The following is a 22814-nucleotide window of genomic DNA, read 5'->3' as shown; positions in this document are numbered from 1 at the left end:
ATTCTATGAACAAAGGAGTCAAAAATAGCATTCAAATAATAAACAAACATTTTTATTTTAATCTCATTTAAAGCATATAAAAAACGATAAACTTGAAAAACACATAAAATACATAAAACTTTTCAAAAAGATTGTCTTGTCCTTTTACTGAACACATACATACATAAACATATAAAAATATATAGATAAATGCATAGAATAGAAATTTAAAGTTACTATTAGTTTTAACTTGTGAAAGCTATAAAAACAAAATATTGCTGTGCAAAACTCATGTGACTAGAAGAATGATGAAACATATATTGCAAGCAAGATTTAAGATAAAATGTAAGGTTTTCTTTGCTTTAGACAGTATGTTGAATGAATATCTAACATTGAACCCTGCCACTATGATAGTACAATTTTAACAGTTCATTACATTAGAGATTTAAATTTCATACCATTAAATATTGTCAATGAAAGAAAATAATTTCTTTAAAGGATGCACTTAGGTGAGGTTAGGTGAAAATTATTAAATTAAGAAGTTAAAATTTATACTATAAGCTAGTAGAGCATCAATTATGGATAAAAATAAGCTAAAAATATTGATAGGTCATGGACCTCTTTTTCTTCATATTTGAGATTTAAAATATGACGGGAAACGGCTGACTTTTACCTTATATTTGCATTGGTATTATTGGGTCTCAAAACAAAAAAAAATCAAGAATTTTCTATAATTTTGTTAAATAACCTTTCATGAGCTATTAAATCTTATATGAAAAAATAAATGGGTGTTATGGGGCAAAATTATTTATATTGTATTGTATGGAAAAACACCAAGGAGTCCGAACATTTGACACAAATTCCAAAACATCACCTAAGTACATCCTTAAAGACAATGGTTTGAATATCTCAAAATAAGAAAATATTATCACAAGCAAAAGTCAAGGTCAACTGACTGTCCTTTGTCCACATGCACTACATGTTTTCGTTGTTGATGTTGACCCCAACATCCTGCAGTGACAGAGTATGTCCCAGGCTGAACAACTACATGTACATCTTCTGTTCTTTGTAGCTGAAATATAAAATCAAATTCATTCATTTGGTCTTCAACATAATATATGTATCCCTCATAACTGTAAACAGAAAACAAAATAATACCTGACTTCAATGTGTAAATATTTGTAAGGGTTCCAATAATGAGGAAAAAAATCAATAAAAATATTCCTCGTTACTATTTTATGATTGTAAGAAAATCTAAGTCCATTTAAAAGTAAATTACAGAAAAAACGGAGTAATCTTTTTACAAACTTTACTTCTGGATACAATCTTATGATTATAAAAAAGCTTCTGTCCAAATTTGGTACAAACCGAGGATAGTTTAAGAAAGTTATTAAAATTCTAAAAACTTTAGCCACAGAGTGAATGTAATGGATCCCCGCAGAAAAACTAAGTCCATTTAAAAGTAAAATATGGAAAAATGGATTTATTTATTTACAAAATTTACTTCTGGATACTATCTTATGATCATAAACAAGCTTCTGTCCAAGTTTGGTACAAACCGAGGATAGTTTAAGAAAGTGATTAAAATTCTAAAAACTTTAACCACAGAGTGAATGTAATGGTTCCCTGCAGAAAAACTTAGTTCATTTAAAAGTAAAATATGGAAAAATGGATTTATTTATTTACAAAATTTACTTCTGGATACTATCTTATGATCATAAACAAGCTTCTGTCCAAGTTTGGTATAAACCGAGGATAGTTTAAGAAAGTAATTGAAATTCTAAAAACTTTAACCACAGAGTGAATGTTTTGTTTCCCCGCAGAAAAAACTAAGTCCATTTATAGTAAAATACGGAAAAAATGGAATTTTATTTTTACAAAATTTACTTCTGGATACTATCTTATGATCATAAACAAGCTTCTGTTCAAGTTTGGTACAAACCCAGGATAGTTGGAGAAAGTTATTAAAATTCTAAAAACTTTAACCACAGAGTGAATGTTTTGTTTCCCCGCAGAAAAAACTAAGACCATTTATAGTAAAATATGGAAAAAATGGAATTTTATTTTTACAAAATTTACTTCTGGATACTTTCTTATGATCATAAACAAGCTTCTATCAAAGTTTGGTAAAAATCCAGTATAGTTCAAGAAAATTATTAAAATTTCAAAAACTTTAACCACAGAGTCCGATGAGAGTGAATATTTGTTGACGCTGCCAACAGAATGTAGGATCGCTTAGTCTCGCTTTTTCAAAGGCTCGACAAAAATTGGTGCCATAAGTAATGATTAGTGGAATACAAACTGCTTAGCCTTCAAAACAAGTTTTCAGATTCATGTAGTTTTTTGGTGTTTCTAATTTTATTTTTTAAAACGGTTGGGTTTATATTGATCAAGTCCAAATGTCCTCCTGACAAACTGTTTGGATTCAATTAAAAAATTTAAGTTATAAATAAACAAAATGCATGATCTTTGATGATCTGGACTAAGAAAAAGATCTGATTACACAAAATTGGTTGAATCTTTTCAGATTTACAAACTTTTTATATTTGACTATTAAACCTATAAGGACTACATACAGGGCTACTGTTCTGTATTTCACTATATGCTGGATTATGGAATCTTCTACAGTGCTGTGAATCACAATGGTCTCTGTTTGTTTTGTTAGTATCATAGTATTTCTGAAAATAAAATAAACATAGTTTAGTACATGTAGCATTTATATAGATTATCATGTATCTCTAAAAATGAAATAACAAATAATCTATCATATACATGTAGAGGTTGACCATTGTTAGTCACAATGATACAACCTGTATGAATGGTAAGTATATTGGTTGAGTTGTTGAAATTATCTTTTCTTTTGTTACTTATAAACAATTTTTGATTAATTCTTCTAGGCCTAGAAAAAGTTGTCAACTCAAATTTTTACTAACATTTTCCACTGAAACTACACGGACAAGTTCATTACAGATAGAGATAATTGTGAGCAGCAAGAATGTTCAGTAAAGGAAGATGTACAAACACATCACAATCACCTAAACACAAATTTACAAATTTTATGAAAATTGTTAAAAATTGATTATAAAGGACAATAACTTCTTAGGGGGTCAATTGACCATTTTGGTCATTTTGACTTATTTTTTACTCTTAAATTGCTGTACATTATTGCTGTTTACAGTTTATCTCTATCTATAATAATATTCAAGATAATAACCCAAAACAGCAAAATTTTCTTAAAATTACCAATTCAGGGGCAGCAACCTAACAACAAATTGTTGGATTCATCTAAATATTTTAGGGTAGATAGATCTTGACCAGATAAACAATTTTACCCCTTGTCAGATTTGCTCTAAATGCTTTGGTTTTTGAGTTATAAGCCAAAAACTGCATTTTACCCCTATGTTCTATTTTTAGCTGTAGCAGCCATCTTGGTTGGTTTGCCCAGTCACAAAACACAATTTTTAAACTAGATAGGCTAATAATGATTCTGGCTATGTTTGGTACAATTTGGCCCAGTAGTTTCAGAGTAGAAGATTTTTGTAAAAGTTAACTAAGATTTACGAAAAATGACTATAGGCACTAACTCCTAAAGGGGTCAACTGACCATTTTGGTCCTGTTGACTTATTTGTAAATCTTACTTTGCTGAACATTTTTGCTGTTTACAGTTTATCTCTATCCATAATAAATTTCCTTAAAATTACCAATTCAGGGGCAGCAACCCAAAAATGGGTTGTCCCATTCATCTTAAAATTTCAGGGCAGATAGATCTTGACCTGATCAACAATTTTACCCCTTGTCAGATTTGCTCTAAATGCTTTGGTTTTTGAGTAATAACCAAAAACTGCATTTAACCTCCATGTTCTATTTTTAGCCGTGATGGCCATCTTGGTTGGTTGACCGGGTCAAAAAACACAACTTTTAAACTAGATACATCAATGATGATTGTGGCCATTAGTTTGGATTAATTTGGCCCAGTAGTTTCAGAGGAGAAGATTTTTGTAAAAGATCATGGAGATTTACGAAAAATGGTTAAAAATTGACTATAAAGGGCAATAACTCCGAAAGGGGTCAACTGACCATTTTGGTCATGTTGACTTATTTGTAAATCTTACTTTGCTGAACATTACTGCTGTTTACAGTTTATCTCCATCTATGGGTTGTCTGATCAAGGTTGGGCGGTAAATACCATCCCCGGTATTTACCAGTGGTATTTACCGCCCCGGACATTATACTCCCCAAGTGGTCAATACTGGCAAATACTGGTCAATTGAAATTTTCATGGTTGTTTCTACTATTAATTGAAGTAAACATGGTAAAATCTTGATAAAAAGTCAAATATAATGTGTCAGCTTATAAAATTAATGAATTTGATATGTTTTATTCATTAATAACACTTATTCTTACTGATATAAATTTTAGTTTTTATGATATTGCATACTTAAGATATACATGATATATGTATATACAAATTTATATTTAATTTCAACATGTTTAAATAAATATATTTTTATTAAAAAAATGTATGATTTTAAAGGTAATTAAAAGTAAAAGTAAATAAAACTACAGGTAAATGAAGTAAAATGGGTCTTTTTACGTATCACCTGGCATTGTTAGGTGTGAAAATTTAATTACTTAAACAACAGCCCCCAATAAAAGTTGACAGTACATGGGTTGAAAGTAATAAAAATAAATTATTTCCTGTATATAGATATAGGAAGATGTGGTGTGAGTGCCAATGAGACAACTCTCCATCCAAATAACAATTTAAAAAGTAAACCATTATAGGTTAAAGTACGGCCTTCAACACGGAGCCTTGGCTCACACCGAACAACAAGCTATAAAGGGCAATTTAACTGTCAGATAAAAACCTCCTTCATGATGAAAATAAAAAGTTGAAGCAGGGACAAAAAGATATTTTTTTTCCTATAATATTATTTACATATTAATCAATGTAGATCCCTGTTTGAATTTACAATAGAATAAGAAATGAAAGCATTAAAAATGATTTGAACACTTTCTATATAAATTAATTATTAATTGTAAGTTTATAATTGACCAAGTAGATAGTGGTTTTATAGTAATGACCACTCAAAATTTCAATTGACCAGTATTTCCCAGTATATACCGGTATTTACCACTGGCATGGTCAATACAAGTATTGACCGCTTTTTTGCCAACCTTGTGTCTGATTCATCTGAAAATTTCAGGGCAGATAGATCTTGACCTGATCAACAATTTTACCCCATGCCAGATTTGTTCTAAATGCTTTGGTTTTTGAGTTATAAGCCAAAAACTGCATTTTACTCCTATGTTCTATTTTTAGCTGTAGCAGCCATCTTGGTTGGTTGGTCGGGTCAAAAAAACTTTTTTTTAAACTTTATACATCAATGATGATTGTGGCCAAGTTTGGTTAAATTTGGCCCAGTAGTTTCAGAGGAGAAGATTTTTGTAAAAGTTAACGCCGGACGCTAAGTGATGAGAAAAGCTCACTTGGCCCTTCGGGCCAGGCGAGCTAAAAAGGAAATCAAACACTAGGACTCACCTTACACTGCCTTGAGGTTTGTGACATGAACTGTATTATAGTACTAAAAGCGTCATCTATACTGGTGTATGAGTCGGATTCCTACAAAATCAAGTCAATAAAGGATACACTTAGTTTTGACAAATTTCTTTGAAACATGTCATGCATCATGTTATCAATTATTTCAGTTGTTAATTAGAATGCGTTTTTAACCCTTAAATTTAGCCTAATCAGCAATAGCATCTTTTGAAACAAGAATTCTAAGAAGAAAATGTCCATAATTTTATTTTGTCATGTGTTTGGTTGTACAATTAGGAACAGAACCAGGGTTTCCGCTGGCAGTCGCCATTTTCGCAATTTGCGAAAAAATAATAATTGTGGCGATTAAAATTCGTCATTAGCAAAAGAATTTGGCGAAAGAAATATATATAACGATTTATTTTCAGCCATCTTGTTTATTTACTTTTTTCGGTTTTCTCTGACTTTACCGACTCGGAATTCACCTTGACCTCGTTAAGATTTTGACAGAAAATCAATAATCAGCTGATTGCATTTATAGCTATGGTCAGCTATCGACATCAAAGGACTAATTAATAAAGGTGTTGATTGTATGATATGGTTAAATGGCTTCTGTCACATATCACAAAAGGGATTTATTAACCACGTTGCTACGCACGTGTTTGAAGCAAATTTTTTACGCTTCCTCTCCTCCTTTTAATGATAGTCCAGAAAAGAAAACTGTTGTTATGACGAAAAATGTTCAAAAGCAAGGAAGGTCTCTGATAAAAAATTCTGTCATTTAACTTTCACATAGATCATTGATTTGAGTGGGTACTTTAAAGTCGTTTCAGAGACACACGTGTTTCAAACATATAGTTTTACTTATTTACGATGGTCTAGAAGTAGAAAAGAAAACTGTCATTATGGAGAAATCTATTCAATAGGTTGGCATGAGAGTAACCCTTCAATGCAATGACTACACCTTGCACTAGGGATCAATTTCAAGTGAATAGATGTTTTGTTTTGTTGTAAAAACCACTTCTTATTTAGGGAGGGGGCTGGGAAAAAAAGTAAAATTGTAAAAGAAAAATATATTTGTGTAACTTGGCGAAAAAAATAATAAAGTGGCGAAAAAAATATTGTTTTGGCAAAAGAGGTGGCGAAAAAAATAATTGACCCAGGGGAAACCCTGAACAGAACTTTAATATTTTTTGTTAAAATGTCAAATGTTCTTTTTTCAATTTAAAAGATTTTCCAACTAGAGGCTATAAAGAGCCTGTGTCGCTCACCTTAGTCTACATGTATGTGAATATTAAAGAAAGGATGCAGATGGATTCATGACAAAATTGTGTTTTGGTGATGGTGATGTGTTTGTACATCTTAATTTACTGAACAATATTCTAGCTGCTTACAATTATCTCTATCTATGATTAACTTGGCCCAGTAGTTTCAGAGGAGAAGATTTTTGTAAAAAAATTACTAAGATTTACAAAAAAATGGTTAAAACATGACTATAAAGGGCAATAACTCCTAAAGGGGTCAACTGAAAATTTAGGTCATGTTGACTTATTTGTAGATGTTACTTTGCTAACATTTATTGTTTTAACAGTTTATCTCTATCTATAATAATATTCAAGATAAGGCCACACCAATTTAATTTCTTGTTCTACGGATTTTTGGACTCCAAAAATTGGGGCGAGCGAGCGATTTGAAAATTTTAATAAAAAAGTATTTAATTTGCAAATTTTTGAGGCGAAGCTTAAAAAGTAAAGGCGAGCGATTTTAATTTTTTTTTGTAAACATAAAATAGTAGGTTTTGACTATATTAAAACTTGGTTTATCACTTGTACCTTGACATTTCTTTAATTTATGAAGTATTTTTTCCCTGTTCAATAAGAAATAATTGAATAATTAAATCTGGTCTATGTATGTGTGACTGACAATGAGACAATTCTCCATCCAAGTCATAATCAGGTTCAGAACAACCCCTTAATGCTATGAATATCCCTTTTATGAGAGGTCAAAATATTAAAGTTATAATATATTTTTTTTGTAAAAACACTTTAAGTACAAAAGGGCTTATATTTTCCCAAAGAACTATAATATTTGGTATTAAATGGTCAAAACATGTCCAAGAATTTTGTGATATTCCTGGACTTTAACCATGTTAACACATTTACTTTAACAGTCTAATATTATTCAAAATAAGTGGACCCATCCCTCTTTTAGAAAAGTTGTTTAAAATATAATGTATTTCTCCTATTTTTGAGTAAAAATTCTAAGTTGTCAAAGGTTTTGTATAGTAGCTCTGTACACATCCTGAGTATTTCTATTTTCTTTTCTACAACAGACTGAATAGTAAATATGGTAAAATGACCCCTTCAAGGCCCTTGTCTGAGGGAGGGTTGGTCCCAACCGATAATAACAAACATAGGTCAAAGTACAGCCTTTTACACACTGCTTTGATCAAGACCAACCAGCAAGCTATAAGGGACCACAACTTAGTATTTTACACAATTCGAACAGGAAAACCAACGATCTAAAGTATATTTCCAAAAGGAAAAATACCAATGAACCACATCAACAAACGATAACTGCTGAACGACAGGTCTCTGAATCAACCAGGACAGGTGCACAAACCTGCAGCGGGTATGACCGTCACCATACATTATAATTGCAGTTGAAGGTTATCCTTCAGAAGTTCTTTGTACTTTATTTTAACAACGAACATTTTGTTTTATAGGGAATATAAGTTAGGGGACAGAAACCAACGTTTTGTTCTATGCTGGTATTTCTATTTATATCGGAGCACTCCCGCTTGGAATTAATTGGTTTCATGCTGAAACACATATTCTCGCAGATATTTACAGTGTTGTGGGTTGCTGATAGGTTTAAAATCGTTATATAAAGGCTAGACTGTGATTTTAAAAAACATATATAATATTTACCAAAAAAACGGTGCGGGAATTGGACATGACTTCATTTCCGGATGCGGGAAGCGGAAATATAATAAAAATAAAAAAAATCTGTTTTAAAAAGAATAGGTGCGGGCGGGTCCGTCGAACAAGCAATCAAATTGGTGTGGCCTAATAACCAAAAACAGCAAAATTTCCTTAAAATTACCAGTTCAGGGGCAGCAACCCAACAATGAGTTGTCAAATTCATCTGAAAATTTCAGGGCAGATAGACTTGACCCAATAAACAATATTACCCCATGTCAGATTTGCTCCAAATGCTTTGGTTTTTGAGTTATAAGCCAAACACTGCATTTTACCCCTATGTTCTATATTTAGCCGTGGCGGCCATCTTGGTTGGTTGACCGGGTCACGCCACACATTTTTTAAACTAGATACCCCAATGGTAGTTGTGGCCAAGTTTGGTTTAATTTGGCCAGGTTGTTTCAGAGGAGAAGATTTTTGTAAAAGATTACTAAGTTTTACGAAAAATGGTTAAAAATTGACTATAAAGGGCAATATAACTCCTAATGGGGTCAACTGACCATTTTGGTCATGTTGACTTATTTGTAAATCTTACTTTGCTGAACATTATTGCTGTGTACAGTTTATCTCTATCTATAATAATATTCAAGATGATAACCAAAAACAGCAAAATTTCATTAAAATTACCAATTCAGGGGCAGCAACCCAACAATGAGTTGTCCGATTCATTTTTCAAGGCAGATAGATCTTGACCTGATGAACAATATTACCCGTTGTCAGATTTGCTCTAAATGCTTCGGTTTTTGAGTTATAAGCCAAAAACTGCATTTTACCCCTATGTTCTATTTTCAAGGTTGGTTGGCCGGGTCACCGGACACATTTTTAAACAAGATACCCCAATGATGATTGTGGCCAAGTTTTGTTAAATTTGGCCCAGTAGTTTCAGAGGAGAAGATTTTGTAAAAGTTAACGACGACGGACGCAAAGTGATGGGAAAAGCTCACTTGGCCCTTTGGGCCAGGTGAGCTAAAAAGGTATTGTTCATGATGAAATATTGGACGGCTTAATATTTAATACATTCTGAATATATGTAAGGCTAACTTGATTCGATATATCCTTTACACGAAACCAATTTTCACATTTACTCGGTAACAATAACATGCAAACCAATATTTTCACAGTGTTTACCTCAATTGGTCTTTGACCTCTTGGTTTATATTCTGGCCAATTAACTTTCCTTGAAGCAGCTCTGAGATAAACATTCTGACCTACTGTTACAGCTCTATGTAATGCATTCTGAGCCCATACATCTCCAACAGGGTCCTAAATGTAAATGTGTAATATAAAAAAACAAATGAAAATTGTGCTCAAATTTGTAATCATAGATGCAAAATAACAAATGTAAATGTATTACAGCAAAAGTTTGACAGGATTGCTTTCCTTATAAAATGTGGTCGATACTTAGTCAGCTGTAAGCAGTTGAGCTAAGGAAGTATGTCTTTCGACTCAGTCGGTATACACACTGCCTCGTAGCACAGAGGGCACTGATTCGAGTTCCAGTGGAGACAAAGATTATTTTGTGTGAAGAATCGTGGCCTCCAGTTAGACAAGAATTATAATGTAAATTGACAATCTGTCTCCTTTTGTAGCCAGAATTGGTACATTTTTTTTACGTATTTACAATACAAATATATGGATACAGACAATTATAAATGTGTTTAGATATATAATGTCAGAATGTAAAATGACAATTGTAAAAGTGTTAAGATTTATAATGCAAAATGACAAGCTTTAAAGAAGTATTGGGCCATGAAACTGTTTGGCAGTATGTTGTTTCGGTTGTTCACTGCTGTCACCAGTCCAGCCTTGATCGTTTTTCTATCTTCTTCTTTATAGTTCAGCACTCCATTAACATACTGATAACGTGCTGGGCACTGCTGTCACTATGCCACGAATGTGTGTGATATTTAGTTTTTATTTACCATGTTTACAGTTAAATATATATATATCTAAATAAAAGTTCAGTCATTTTCTCTGTCTTCCATAGGCGGATCCAGGCCCCCCCCTTTTTTGTGGGATTTTTTTTTTTTATTATATCATGTATATATAGGGAATCACTGAAGCATGACTGGAGTGGCCACATGTGTGCACACAAAAAATAAACAAAAAGTAGCCAAATGTCATTTCATATTTTCTTTTAAGCTAACCTGGCCCAAAGGGTCAAGTGAGTTTTTCCCATCACTTTGCATCCGTCATCTAGTTTAAAAAATGTGTCCGGTGACCCATCCAACCAAGATGGCCGCCATGGCTAAAATTAGAACATAGGGGTAAAATGCAGTTTTTGGCTTAAAACTCAAAAACCAAAGCATTTAGAGCAAATCTGACAGGGGTAAAATTGTTAATCAGGTCAAAATCTATATGCCCTGAAATTTTTAGATGAATCTGACAAACCGTTGTTGGGTTGCTGCCCCTGAATTGGTAATTTTAAGGAAGTTTTGCTGTTTTTGGTTATTATCTTGAATATTATTATAGATAGAGATGAACTGTAAACAGCAATAATGTTCAGCAAAGTAAGATTTACAAATAAGTCAACATGACCGAAATGGTCAATTGACCCCTTAAGGATTTATTGCCCTTTATGGTCAATTTTTTACAATTTTCATAAAATTTGTAAATTTTTACTAACATTTACCTATGAAACTAATGGGCCAAGTGAATTATAGATAGAGATAATTGTAAGCAGCAAGAATGTTTAGTTACATAAAATGTAAAAACACCTCACTATCACCAAAACACAATTTTGCCATGAGTCCATCTGCTTCCTTTATTTAATATTCACATACATGACATAGACCAAGGTGAGCGACACAGGCTTTTTAGAGCCTCTATAGTTATCATTTGGCTAAAAAAAAATTGTGGACACAAGTGCATATGGAGACAAAAAAATTAAATAAATAGCCAAATGTTTAAAAGAAAATATGAAATGACAAATGTAGCCACACAAGAGACAGATTAATAATTTCGGTCTAGACAAACATGTCATTTGCATGTTTCCAATACAGTTAATTTATTGCTATTCATCCCCAATAACTAAATCACAGAGGTTCCAGTAAAATTTTGACATCATAAAACAAAATATCTGACGCCACATTATGGAAAAGTGACCGGGTCAGCCGGGATACACCTTATCACTAATCCCTGCTGACCCAGCCGCTTGAACTTTTGATGCATACAACAATCACTTTTCCATTGTGGCGTCAGGTATTTTGTTTTATGACGTCAAAATTTTACTGGAACCTTTGTGATATCCAGTAATGGCGGACGAACAGCGATATTAAGTACCGATTATCAGGTTATCTGCATGTTGATAATGTAAAATATCAGCTGCGAGACATAATATGAAGCTTTTTGTCGAGTGAGCCTAGGGAACAAGATCAAAAAGTCTTCATATAATGTCAAGCAGCTGATATTTTACAATATCAATATGCAGATAATCTGATAATCGATTTGTCGGGCTATATTTGTGTGTTTTTCGGAAGTATTTTCTTTGTTTTACCAGCACACAAAAGACATCTTCGCTAGCCAAGGGTTACGATCCACTCCCGCTCTCTTCACCCTTGGCGGATTGAGCCAACATTTGTGATAACAATGTTGCGCCATCTATCGGAAGATAAAAATCACGCCAATTCTGAATACATTAGTCTTGACCAATGGTAGCACTTGAACTCTTCAATTTGGAGGTAAAACACGGTAGTGTCTAGATTCTACACACTTGGTAAAGCCGGAAATAGAAGCATACGTCAACATTCATGCATGTGTGCATGAAACATACACAGGAACTTCTATTTGTTGATTAAAAACATTCAAGATTTCACTAAATATAGTCGTATGTTTAGGGATGTAAAGGCTTGTTGCACAAAAAACACGTGGCAATTGTTTACAAACACTTTCTACATTTACACGTGATCATGTTATAGGCGCATTTTGATTGGATGCAGTGAGTTTTGACTGCAACCAATAAAAATTCTTACCTTGTGTCTCCGAAATGTTATCTCAATCCGCCAAGGGTGAAGTGAGCGGGAGTGGATCGTAACCCTTGGCTAGCGAAGATGACAAAAGATGACTTGATAAGTTCGGGTCAAAGTTATTAACGTCGGTTCAAACATTATGATGTCGCTGATATGTCCGGGTCAAAGTTATTAAGGCCGGGTCAACGTATTTGACGTCACAAAGCCATGATACGGAATAATATTAAGAGCTGAACAGAGTGATATAGACAGAGGGACGACCGATAAGGTGTATTAGCGATAAGGTGTATTGTTTGACCTGTGATTTTTTTCTGTGTCTTTTGATTTCTGAAATATGTTTTCAGACAAATTATCATTTTTGTTCATTATAGTTTTATCAATGTTTTGAATGCAAAAATTATGGGTAATACTATTTTAATTATTTATCAGCGCCTCCCCCTTTTTCTCAAAAATCTCTTCTGACACAATTTTTTTCTAGGTATTAAAGGACGAGTCGGATTCTCATTTAGAGTAAAAGTGTTTAAAAATTTGATTATTTGTGTGTAAGCTTTGTATTAGATTATATGTGTTTACCTGCTCCGCCATGTGATGTTTAAAAGTTAAAAAAACATGATGTTTTTGTTTTCAAATTGCAGGAAGTGAAAATGAGGCGTTTCTGTCATGCGCATGAAATAGTAATTTTGGCGGTATTTTTAAAAGTTCATTGACAAAATATGGCCTCCTTTTTTTCTGGCACTATGATATCATAGGTGGATCCAAGTGGGCCCTGGGGGTCACGGCCGCCCTTTTGTGGGATAAAATTAAGTTGGTAAATAATCTTATTTCCGTTGCAGTTGATCCCAATGCATATTTTAATTATCGAAGTTGGCATTATTTCTAGGTTTCCGGCGGACGAAATTTTTAGCCTGTAAAAATATTTACACCAGAAATTCGTTTCTCTCATATTTAACGGTAGCACTATTCAAAAGCTATTCATAAGAGCAGCGTTCCTAGCTATACAGAATTGCTGAGGTAGTGGGTTTGAAAGTAGGTGATCCTAAGGGAGCTATACCATTTAATTTTAAGGGGGGGGGGGGGGGGGGGGGGGGCTCGGATGAAATTTGAAAAAAATAGGCAGGACAGGAGTTTTGAGTTATAAAGAAAAGGCAGGATGAGACACTTGCAAAAAAAAGTCTTTATGTAAAAAAAGTCAGGATAAACTAAAAAAAAAAACAGGACCGGACAGAGTGAAAAATAAAAAGGCAGGACAGAGATTACAACTAAAAAAGTGCAGGACATCCTAGCCCCCCCCCCCCCCCCCCCCCCCCATAAAAATCAAATGGTAGCTCCCTAATGCGTATTTGATCGAATTTGGCTTTATTTCCATTTTTCGGACGAAATTTCGGCCTTTAAGAATGCTTATCCCAGAAATTATTTGCCCTCAAATTGTAGTACCTGTCCAATAGCTATAGATAAGGACAGCCTCCATACTCCCTGGCTATCAAAGAACTGCCCAGACAATTGGTCGGAAAGAGGGTGTCCCAATGCGTATTTGATCGAATTTGGCTTTATTTCCATATTTCGGACGAAATTTTGGCCTATACGAATGCCTCAAGTTACCCAAGAATTCACCACCCTACCGCTATGGTTCTATCAAATAGCTATTCAGTAGAGCAGAGTCTATAACTCCTAACTGGGGGCCCTCTCCCCACTTTTTGAGAAAATAATTTGGTTGATTATATCGGGAATTTATCATTGTAGCGGTACCCCTCTTCTAGATCTGCCACTGGTTAATATGAGTTGTGAAAATCTCAAATAAAGGTTAAAATATATATATGCGTTAGGTAGCAACAATTTGATTTTCGGGGGGGGGGGGGGGGGGGGGGGGGGGGAGGGGCTATGGATATTTTTGGAGAAAAAAGTTTGTTTCCAGTTTTTGGAGAAAAAAATAATTTGTTTTTGACCCTGAGAAAAAAAACTTGTTTGTTTCACCCTCAGCTGCCACTATATGTAATGCTAAAATTGAAAGAAAAAAATTGTTTTTGACTTGTCGCCAAAAAAGAGATTGTCTTTCGCCAAAGGCGAAAAAAAATTTTGTCCAGAAAAAAAAATCTAAATCCCCCCTCCCTCTTCCCAGAAAATCAAATGGTTGCTGCCTTAATCCGAATGACATCCTAGACTTTTCTATATAAATTTTTTTCAAAGAAAATAAAATTGTCGCTCAAGTAGTTTTCCAAATGCAATTGCAGGATAGCTTTTTATAAAGAGATTTGCAGGATGAGAATTGCCGGATAGCTTGAATGACACTAGTCTGTAAGACCGAGAGAAATAACAACACCTTGTTATGTTTTACAGGATGATTGTGGAAATAACAGAACAAGTCAAAATATTTTAGTTACTACTGAAGCTAAAACATTGAAGAACGACAAGAAACAAAATCGAAGGTTTTAATATCAAACTAAGCAGTATACCACAATGAAACAAAGAAACAGGAGGTCGGAGGGGTCCTGATCTAAATCCCGGACTTAAAAACATGAAATCCCACGGTCACGAATTAAAAAAAAATCCCAGATCCCGAAAGAATCAATTCCCAATTCCGGAGCTGAAAAACACCCGATCCCGACGTACCGAAAAAGGTCCTACCAAACCCCCCCCCCCCCCCCCCCAAAGCACCAAAGAAACACTCGTTTACAAGAATTATAATAGATTTGAAACCACCTGGATAGTATTCTTATAAAGAAAGTAACGGGGTTCGCTGTAAGTCACCTATTACATGCAGTTGGACTATAAGTATACTGCTGCTCTGCTTTCAAACCTGCTCTGCGTAAATATAAAATAAAAAGCTGTTGTATGATTGCCAATGTGACACCTATAAGAGACCAAAATGACACCGAAATTAACAACGATAGGTCACCGTACTGCGTAACCATGCAAATACAGATATACCAAATTACTGATAAAGGCGCTCATTTTGACTGGGTGGATATACATACAAATCCGCAGCCATGACCCGTCCAAAGTGAAACGGTGACACTTAATTCGACACCTTGTGTAGTGAGGCGATTGCTAAAATTTCCTTGCAAGTAAAGTTTATCGGTTACCTTGCATAGTTCCGTAGTGTGCACCAACATGTTGTAATGCAAAATACACACCGCCCTTTCATGATCTTTCATTTTCTAGTTTAATCATTGCTTGCTAAACAAAATTTAGTCTGACCCAGCATGTTTAAAACTAAATATAGTAAAAATAATTTATTATCGTAATTAGTCTACATGACAAATAACACAAAAATAACAATATGATTCGATTTACCGGCAATATGTTAACCGATGACGGGACAACCAGATGTCTAAGAGAAAAACAGAGAAAATCCCACAAAGGTTGTAGAAAAAAGTGCCATATGTACTTGAGATGTTACTTATATTGCTTCCGGATGCATGTGCGTGAACACATATAAGTAAATGTAAAATGTGGTCTTAATTGATAATAAAATTAATATTATCATTAAACATGATATCATTCGAACTTTACACTTCTCGTCAGCACATACTGTACATAGGATGGTTAATGAATTGGATGGACCTCAAACATGAACCCGAAATGGTTGTTTCTTCTGTTTCTAAAAACTTTAGTTATATCTGAAATCCATGGACGTAAAGATCATTTCAGTTTTCAATGCATGAATAAAAATATTACCAGGAATAAAATTACAGATAATTGCTCATGCATAACTTCAAATGAAATTAAAACGACTAAAATATTTAAATGCAAATGTGAAAGTGCTGGAACTGATCGCAATGTTTGGATGGAATTTTTTTGCACACATTCCTCCAGTAAAGACAGAAGTTTAAAAACCATTCCTTTGGAAAAATTTAAAAGCACGAACGAAGTCTATTTAAATCGTTCTTGCATCTCTGTGGTTTTCAGTAAGGGAGTACCACAGTATAGAATTGAATTGTTCTGTAGGGGATATGGACTTGGAGTTGTATGTAAGTGTAATGTGCCAGTGGACAATGAACTTGGTCAATCAGTGAGTTCTAATGATTTGACATTGAGTGACAATGGAAACCCGGAATCTCCATTGATGTCCTGGAATGACAGAGAAAAGAGAGATGTTGATGATGTTGTTAATACCACTCAGGTAAATATTGATTACATATATGTGCTAATTATCTTATCCATTATCGTGGAAATTGATTGCTGGTGCAGGAATAATATGCTTTCTATAAAGAATACGTAATGGGGATTGTATACGTCTTGACCCTACCCCCAGCGACCGGTATTTTTTTCTTCCATCAAACCTGTCCAGTGCCACTCAGTTAAGTGGGTTTTTTTTCTTTTGCTTTGACGAAGCTAGGTAAAATAAATAGCTTCGGATAAAATAAATCCGTCATCATAACATGTTTTATATCATTACAATTTTTGAAACAACACGAAAAACATTTAATATGCATTAACCTGACAAAACAAATTATATTTTGACATTTCAAGTGATGATGCTTAGTCCAACATTGTTAGTTATGTCATAATTAATAATTTAATCCTAAATATCTGTATATTGCAGTATATAATATAGTTTTCAATGAGACAGCAACCCATCAACACAAAAAAAGCAAGACACACATGTCTAAATATGGTCTTTGACAACAGACAGATGTCGTCCATGCTGGACTTTAATTTGCTCTTTTAAAGTCTATCTATTATTTATGTTGTTGGATTGCTATCTTAAAATCCATATTGAATTCAGTTAACAAGAATGGGCATATTCTAATTTAATAAGATATACTTATAAGGGAGCAATCAGTTCGTGTTTGATATGAAAGATAGCAGGCAGATATCTATGATTGATACGCCTATCTCTATTTGTTATGTCGGTAGTAAAGAGATTTACAGATAAATCATAAACGTGCAATATATATTCATCGTATAAATATATATTTGTGTAATGCAGTTATAGGAAATTTAGTACATGTACTTCGATCAGTGACATAAACTTGTTAATATGAAGGAAATGAAATCACAAACACCTAGTACGAAAAAGCGAGTCAGCAAACAGGGGCGGATCTATGATTTTTGAAAGATGCGTAATTCTAGAAAGAAAAAAATGTGTACAGATAGATAGATACATTATATAGATATATATATTTTATTTCCAATAGTGGACCAATCATAGGCGTAATCAGTACCTTGATTTTTTATCACACAATTGCAACAGACAATACACAAAAATAAAGATAGAAATACGTTTGACAAATAACATGAAATATAAATTGAGTTTATAATACATGTAGTCACATATCAAAACCAGTATGTTTAGTGTTTATTGACCATGCATGCACCAAAAGCAGCATCACATCCATTAATTTATAGTAAAAGCTTTTGAGTTAATTCCTTCCTCGTGGCTGATGCATATGAGCAAATAGTATTGTTGTTCATATATATGCAGGAGTCACCAAGTGCAGGTGCTTAAAGGACACTCAAGCCTATATATATATATACAGAAATCTAAAAAAAAAAACCCCACCATTTTACAACATAAGCATAAACTTATACTTAAAAACAAATCGATATTATATTGTATTGTATATATACCGCTCGACCGAATTATTTTAAGGACTATTTTATACTCAAAATCGTATATATATATTCATGTGTATACTGACAGAAACCTCGACAGAACATACAGAAGAGAGACTCTTTTTAAAAAAAGAATAAAGATTTTAAAATCTTTTCATGCCGTGAGCTTGACAAATTTCTTTCTATTCCTAAAGCAATGTCATCTATTATAAATTGACAATAAAGCTTGTAAAAGATAAATAGAAAATTAAGGTAAAAGGGAGTTTTCTCCAGTTGTATTGTAGAAAAACTTGGTCATAAACCATTGCATTGCCTATTGGCGGCATAGTATAAATGTCATTTCTATGAATTTAGGATCAACTAAAACTATAGATCATTGCATTAACCAACCAATACTATGTTAATGCTTTCTAACAGCAAGAAGCTATAAACTTATAGAACATTTCATGTATACTAAATTTTCTATTTTGTTTTCAAGATTTCAGTTGAAACCACAGCACAAAATAATAAAATGACAACAAAGCTGATGACCTCCATACTCTCAAAGGGTTCAACCGATACGACAACTGTTAGGAAAACACAAACGACTAAACAGGGACGTAATACGACTAAGCAGGGACGTAATACGACTAAGCAGGGACGTACATTATCACATATCACAGCAAAAACTAGTCAATATGTGGCAACTACAACCAATGAATTAGCCGTAACCAGTCAGAAAGCTCAAGCAAGTCATCAAAACACAATAATTACAACAAATAGTCGCCAGGTGTTATCGACAGAGTCAGAATTTACAAGTGAAACAGAAAACACAACGAAGCAGATTGGCGTCGCACTACCGAAAAGTAAGAAAGGTGGTTCTGCAGTCGCCATTGCTGTAGGAGTAATCGTTCCTATTCTAATTCTGACAATAATTGGAGTTGTAGTTTATAAATGGTACAGACGAAAATATCCCGTTCGTATGGTCCTTGGTAAAAACTTTTCAAAATTTCAAAATCCTGTTTATAACAAAAAGACATCGACCTTATCATTAGTCAGGAGTGTTCCATATGATGCTCCGTATTCAGGTACTGATAAAAATGGTGGCCATGACAATCCAGCGTTAGATATGGAATATAGAGATTTACAACCCGTAAGTTTCAGTACAAATTATGATGATGCCGAGTCTATAACGGAAATAGACGAAGTCCCAAAGAAACCTCCACGATCGAAGAAAAGAGTTTCCGTGATGTCAACGGAGTCTACCGACGGTAGAGTCATGTCTGCATTTTTACAAGAAGCAATAAATGAAGCCGATTCAGAGAGTGATACTACAAATGAAAGCAATAAAATTAAGAAGAAAATAACTGTTGATGTTGATATGAGAAAGAATGTTTCTCGAGTTTCTGTAGAAAGTATTGAAAGTGAAAACGATTTGCATACCAGTGACGAAGAAAGCAACGATGAACAAACTTATGAAAACATTACAATTTCCAGTAAAAAAGAAATAAAAAATTCAGTACCGGACGAATCTTATGTGGAAACGAAATCAAGCGATGACGAAGACAATTATGAGGAAGTGGAATCAGTAAGAACAGAAAAAAACTTGTCAGATGAAAATGAAGATTACGATATTGTTAATGTAGATGAATCGGAAACAAATACTGCATCTCAGATCATCGATAAAACAACAGATCAGGTTGAAAATTCTGACAATTCGGATGCTGATTACGAAAATTTTGAAATGAGATCAGAAAACCATGAAGAGGGCATATCTATCGGGGTGATACAGTTAGACGAAACTGATGGTAATGAAATTCACAGTCCATTTGTTGAAGGAGGAAAAATGAAAAAGGTGAAGGTTACGTTTGAGGAAAACGAAATACTTGCGTCAGATGAGGAGAGCATTGCCAGCATTGATTTGTCTGCCGTCAAAGATGAAACTGATATTGAAACAAACAATTCTGGAAGTGGTCGTTCGGAAAATAATCAAAATGATTTTATTGAAACTCCGAAAGTCATAAAAGTAAGTGAAATGCCTTTATTGCTCCAACCATTGGCCAAATCTGAATCACGTCCTGTGCCTAAGGCTATCTCAAAGAAAGAAAAAAGAACAATTGCTCCTGATCAATCGGACGTGCGCGAGAAAATTGCCGTGAATCAAAATAATCCTGGTGTCGTTTCCGATGATAGTGAATCAGAAAATGATACAGATAGTCACAATTCAGACGACGCGGGTATAAATCAAACATATTTGTATACTCATGAAGATTCCACGGAGCCCATTGTAAAATCAGTTGGTACTTCTGATTCATCGGAAAACGGTTCTATGGATGAATTTGAAAATATGAACGAAACGATTGGAAAACATGAGAGCAAAGAAAATGACAATAATGAACTAGCATCTATACCGCCATTGCCAAATATTCCACCTCCAGATATACAAAATTTTCAATCGAGGATTTCTTCAGATTATGTTATTACAGAGACACCGAATGACGTAGCAGATGCCAGTTCAGGCGACGAATCTGCGTCATTTTCTTATAAAAGGCAAGAACAAATAAATGCTGATTCAAGGATTTTTGAAACCACCTCTATACCTTCATTACCTTTAACAAAACCTCCCCCAACATTTGAACAAAATTCAGCGTCCAGTGACTCGTTCGAAATATTAAATGGAACGAACATTTTGACAACTGAATATATTACTGTGTTCGAAGACTCGATCTTAAACGTTGACAGCGACAACAAATCGGACCTGAGCGAAAATCCCCCGACCCCTCCGATACCAGGATCCCCACCGCCAATATTCCAGCAGAACCAACCAGAATTTCCGTACGATTCGTTCACAGTTATGGCAAAGCCAGGTGACATCCATACTGATGACCAATCTCAAACCAAGCACTTAGGCTCGCCCATGGATGAGACGGATGATGAATATGATGTTCTAACTAACGATGACTTGATACCAGTATCATCAGATCCAGATGAACTCATGCCTGGGTCGTCCTACGTTACATCTGTTAATCCTCAGCTGGTTACAAAAAATGAAGAGGGATCCGATGTCATTTCAGATACTAATAGCGAACCTGGTGAATATGAAAAGCCGACAGATACAGCGTTATCTAGTTCTACCATGAATGCAGAGGTGGAACAAAGATTTTCTAAAGTTATTAGTAGTCCCAAAATAAACTTTTATGACGCTGAAACAAGCACTAAAGTTATCGCTAGTCCCAAAATTAACTTTGACGACTCTGATTCAGACAGCGGAAAGAGTGATACTAACAGCGAATCTTCAGTGTAAATTTTACAATTTCAGATGTCAATTATACTTCAAGTTGTTAATTATTTAAACTCGTTTTGTTAATAACGCATCCAAACTTGTGGTGAATGCAACCATTAAACTCATGTCCATGTATAGTGCATTGGTAACACTAATGGAAACATGCAGGATAAGCTCACTTATTTTAAATACTGAAGACGTTCACTGACCACTTACACATCAGCATTTTAAATATTTGACTCATCTTTATGACATACAATCCTTAACTCGCTTAATAGAAAAATTTACTCCCTATTTTTCAACTAAATGACATAAGACGAGAAAAATAGAGTAGTACACAATGAAAGAATGTGCTTAAAACTGGTACTGAAAAGTGTTCGCTGCCCTGTTGATCCACTGCTGACATATTGAATTATATAGTGTAATGGAAGAGTAAAAAAGTACCTGTTGTTATTAGTTGCTCAGTACATTTTCAATGTTCATACCTGTATAGTACAAGCTGTCGTGTCATCAGCGTCATAATTATAACACATAACGCCACGAGACTAAGTCTCTATATAGCAGTCCTATAGAGGTTGAACCTAATTTAATTTTCTGTATATCACATTGACGGGTGTGTAGTTTGCATGACTAAATGGGAGCAAGAGTGGATGATTGGTACGTTATAAAAATTCAAAAATTAAGGAGATGTGGTATGATTGCCAATGAGAAAACTATCCACCAAAGTTGAAACGAAGTGGATGTAAGCAATTATAGACAACTGTATGGCCTTCAACAACGAGAAAAACACGTACCGTATGGTCGGCTTGTATAAAAAAAAAACCACCGACTTGAAAAGTATGAAACAATTATATTGAGAATTTCCTTTTTGGAATGAAATATAAGGTTGTTCGGAAGTATTGGTATGTTAAATAATGGACGCGGCATCCAATAAAATTGAGAATGGAAATGGGGAATGTATCAAAGAGACAACAACCCGACCATAGAAAAAACAACAGTAGAAGGTCACCAACAGGTCTTTAGCATGTTAGACTACCTCAGCACTGGTCTTATTGGAAAATAAATTTATCTATGCGGCATCATTGTCAAGGAAACAACTCTCAACAACACACAACATAAAAATTAACAGCTATATACGGCCTTCAACAATGACCACATGGTCAGCTAAGTAAAATGCTCCGAAATGATTATGATGACAAATGAAGAACAATTTAAACGAGAAAACTAATTTAGTATGAAATAAAAGAATGAACGAAAAAGAAATATGATATACATATAGAAACAAACGACAGCCACTGAATTATAGGCTCTGGACAGGTATGTATCATGAGAATTCAGCGGGGTTAAACTAGTTTGAAGGCTTTAAACCAAGCTTTACCTGGGACAGGGTGTTACAGTAAAACATAAGAACACACCATAAAAATCAGTAGAAAAGGACTTACCTCATAAGATCTATAGAAAGCAGAAATACAGCTATCAAAAACATACACCGGACGTGGAATCGCACATCCATTTACGAAAAGACGAA

The 22814-nt window shown here is 34.1% G+C and overlaps 2 protein-coding genes across 2 annotated transcripts; one reads left to right on the top strand and one right to left on the bottom strand.

Moving 5' to 3' along the window:
• Nucleotides 1–36: 36 nt before the first annotated feature.
• LOC134702423 (uncharacterized) lies at nt 37–13131 on the bottom strand. The gene is made up of 5 exons (XM_063563331.1): nt 13042–13131; nt 9629–9763; nt 5523–5603; nt 2556–2657; nt 37–1051 (listed from the first exon to the last, which is right to left on the bottom strand). The coding sequence occupies exons 1-5, from the start codon at nt 13051–13053 to the stop codon at nt 908–910; spliced, it is 474 nt and encodes a 157-aa protein (XP_063419401.1). The 5' UTR covers nt 13054–13131; the 3' UTR covers nt 37–907.
• A 2663-nt stretch (nt 13132–15794) lies between these two features.
• LOC134702419 (dentin sialophosphoprotein-like) lies at nt 15795–21739 on the top strand. The gene is made up of 2 exons (XM_063563326.1): nt 15795–16588; nt 18503–21739. Exons 1-2 carry the CDS (start codon nt 16037–16039, stop codon nt 21305–21307), a joined length of 3357 nt encoding a protein of 1118 aa, XP_063419396.1. The 5' UTR covers nt 15795–16036; the 3' UTR covers nt 21308–21739.
• The last annotated feature ends 1075 nt before the right edge of the window (nt 21740–22814 follow it).

The sequence above is a fragment of the Mytilus trossulus genome, unplaced genomic scaffold (assembly GCF_036588685.1).
Source record: "Mytilus trossulus isolate FHL-02 unplaced genomic scaffold, PNRI_Mtr1.1.1.hap1 h1tg000457l__unscaffolded, whole genome shotgun sequence".
Lineage (NCBI taxonomy): Eukaryota > Metazoa > Mollusca > Bivalvia > Mytilida > Mytilidae > Mytilus > Mytilus trossulus.
The sequence above is the reverse complement of the archived record's forward strand: the minus strand, read 5'-3'. Positions and strand labels throughout refer to the sequence as shown.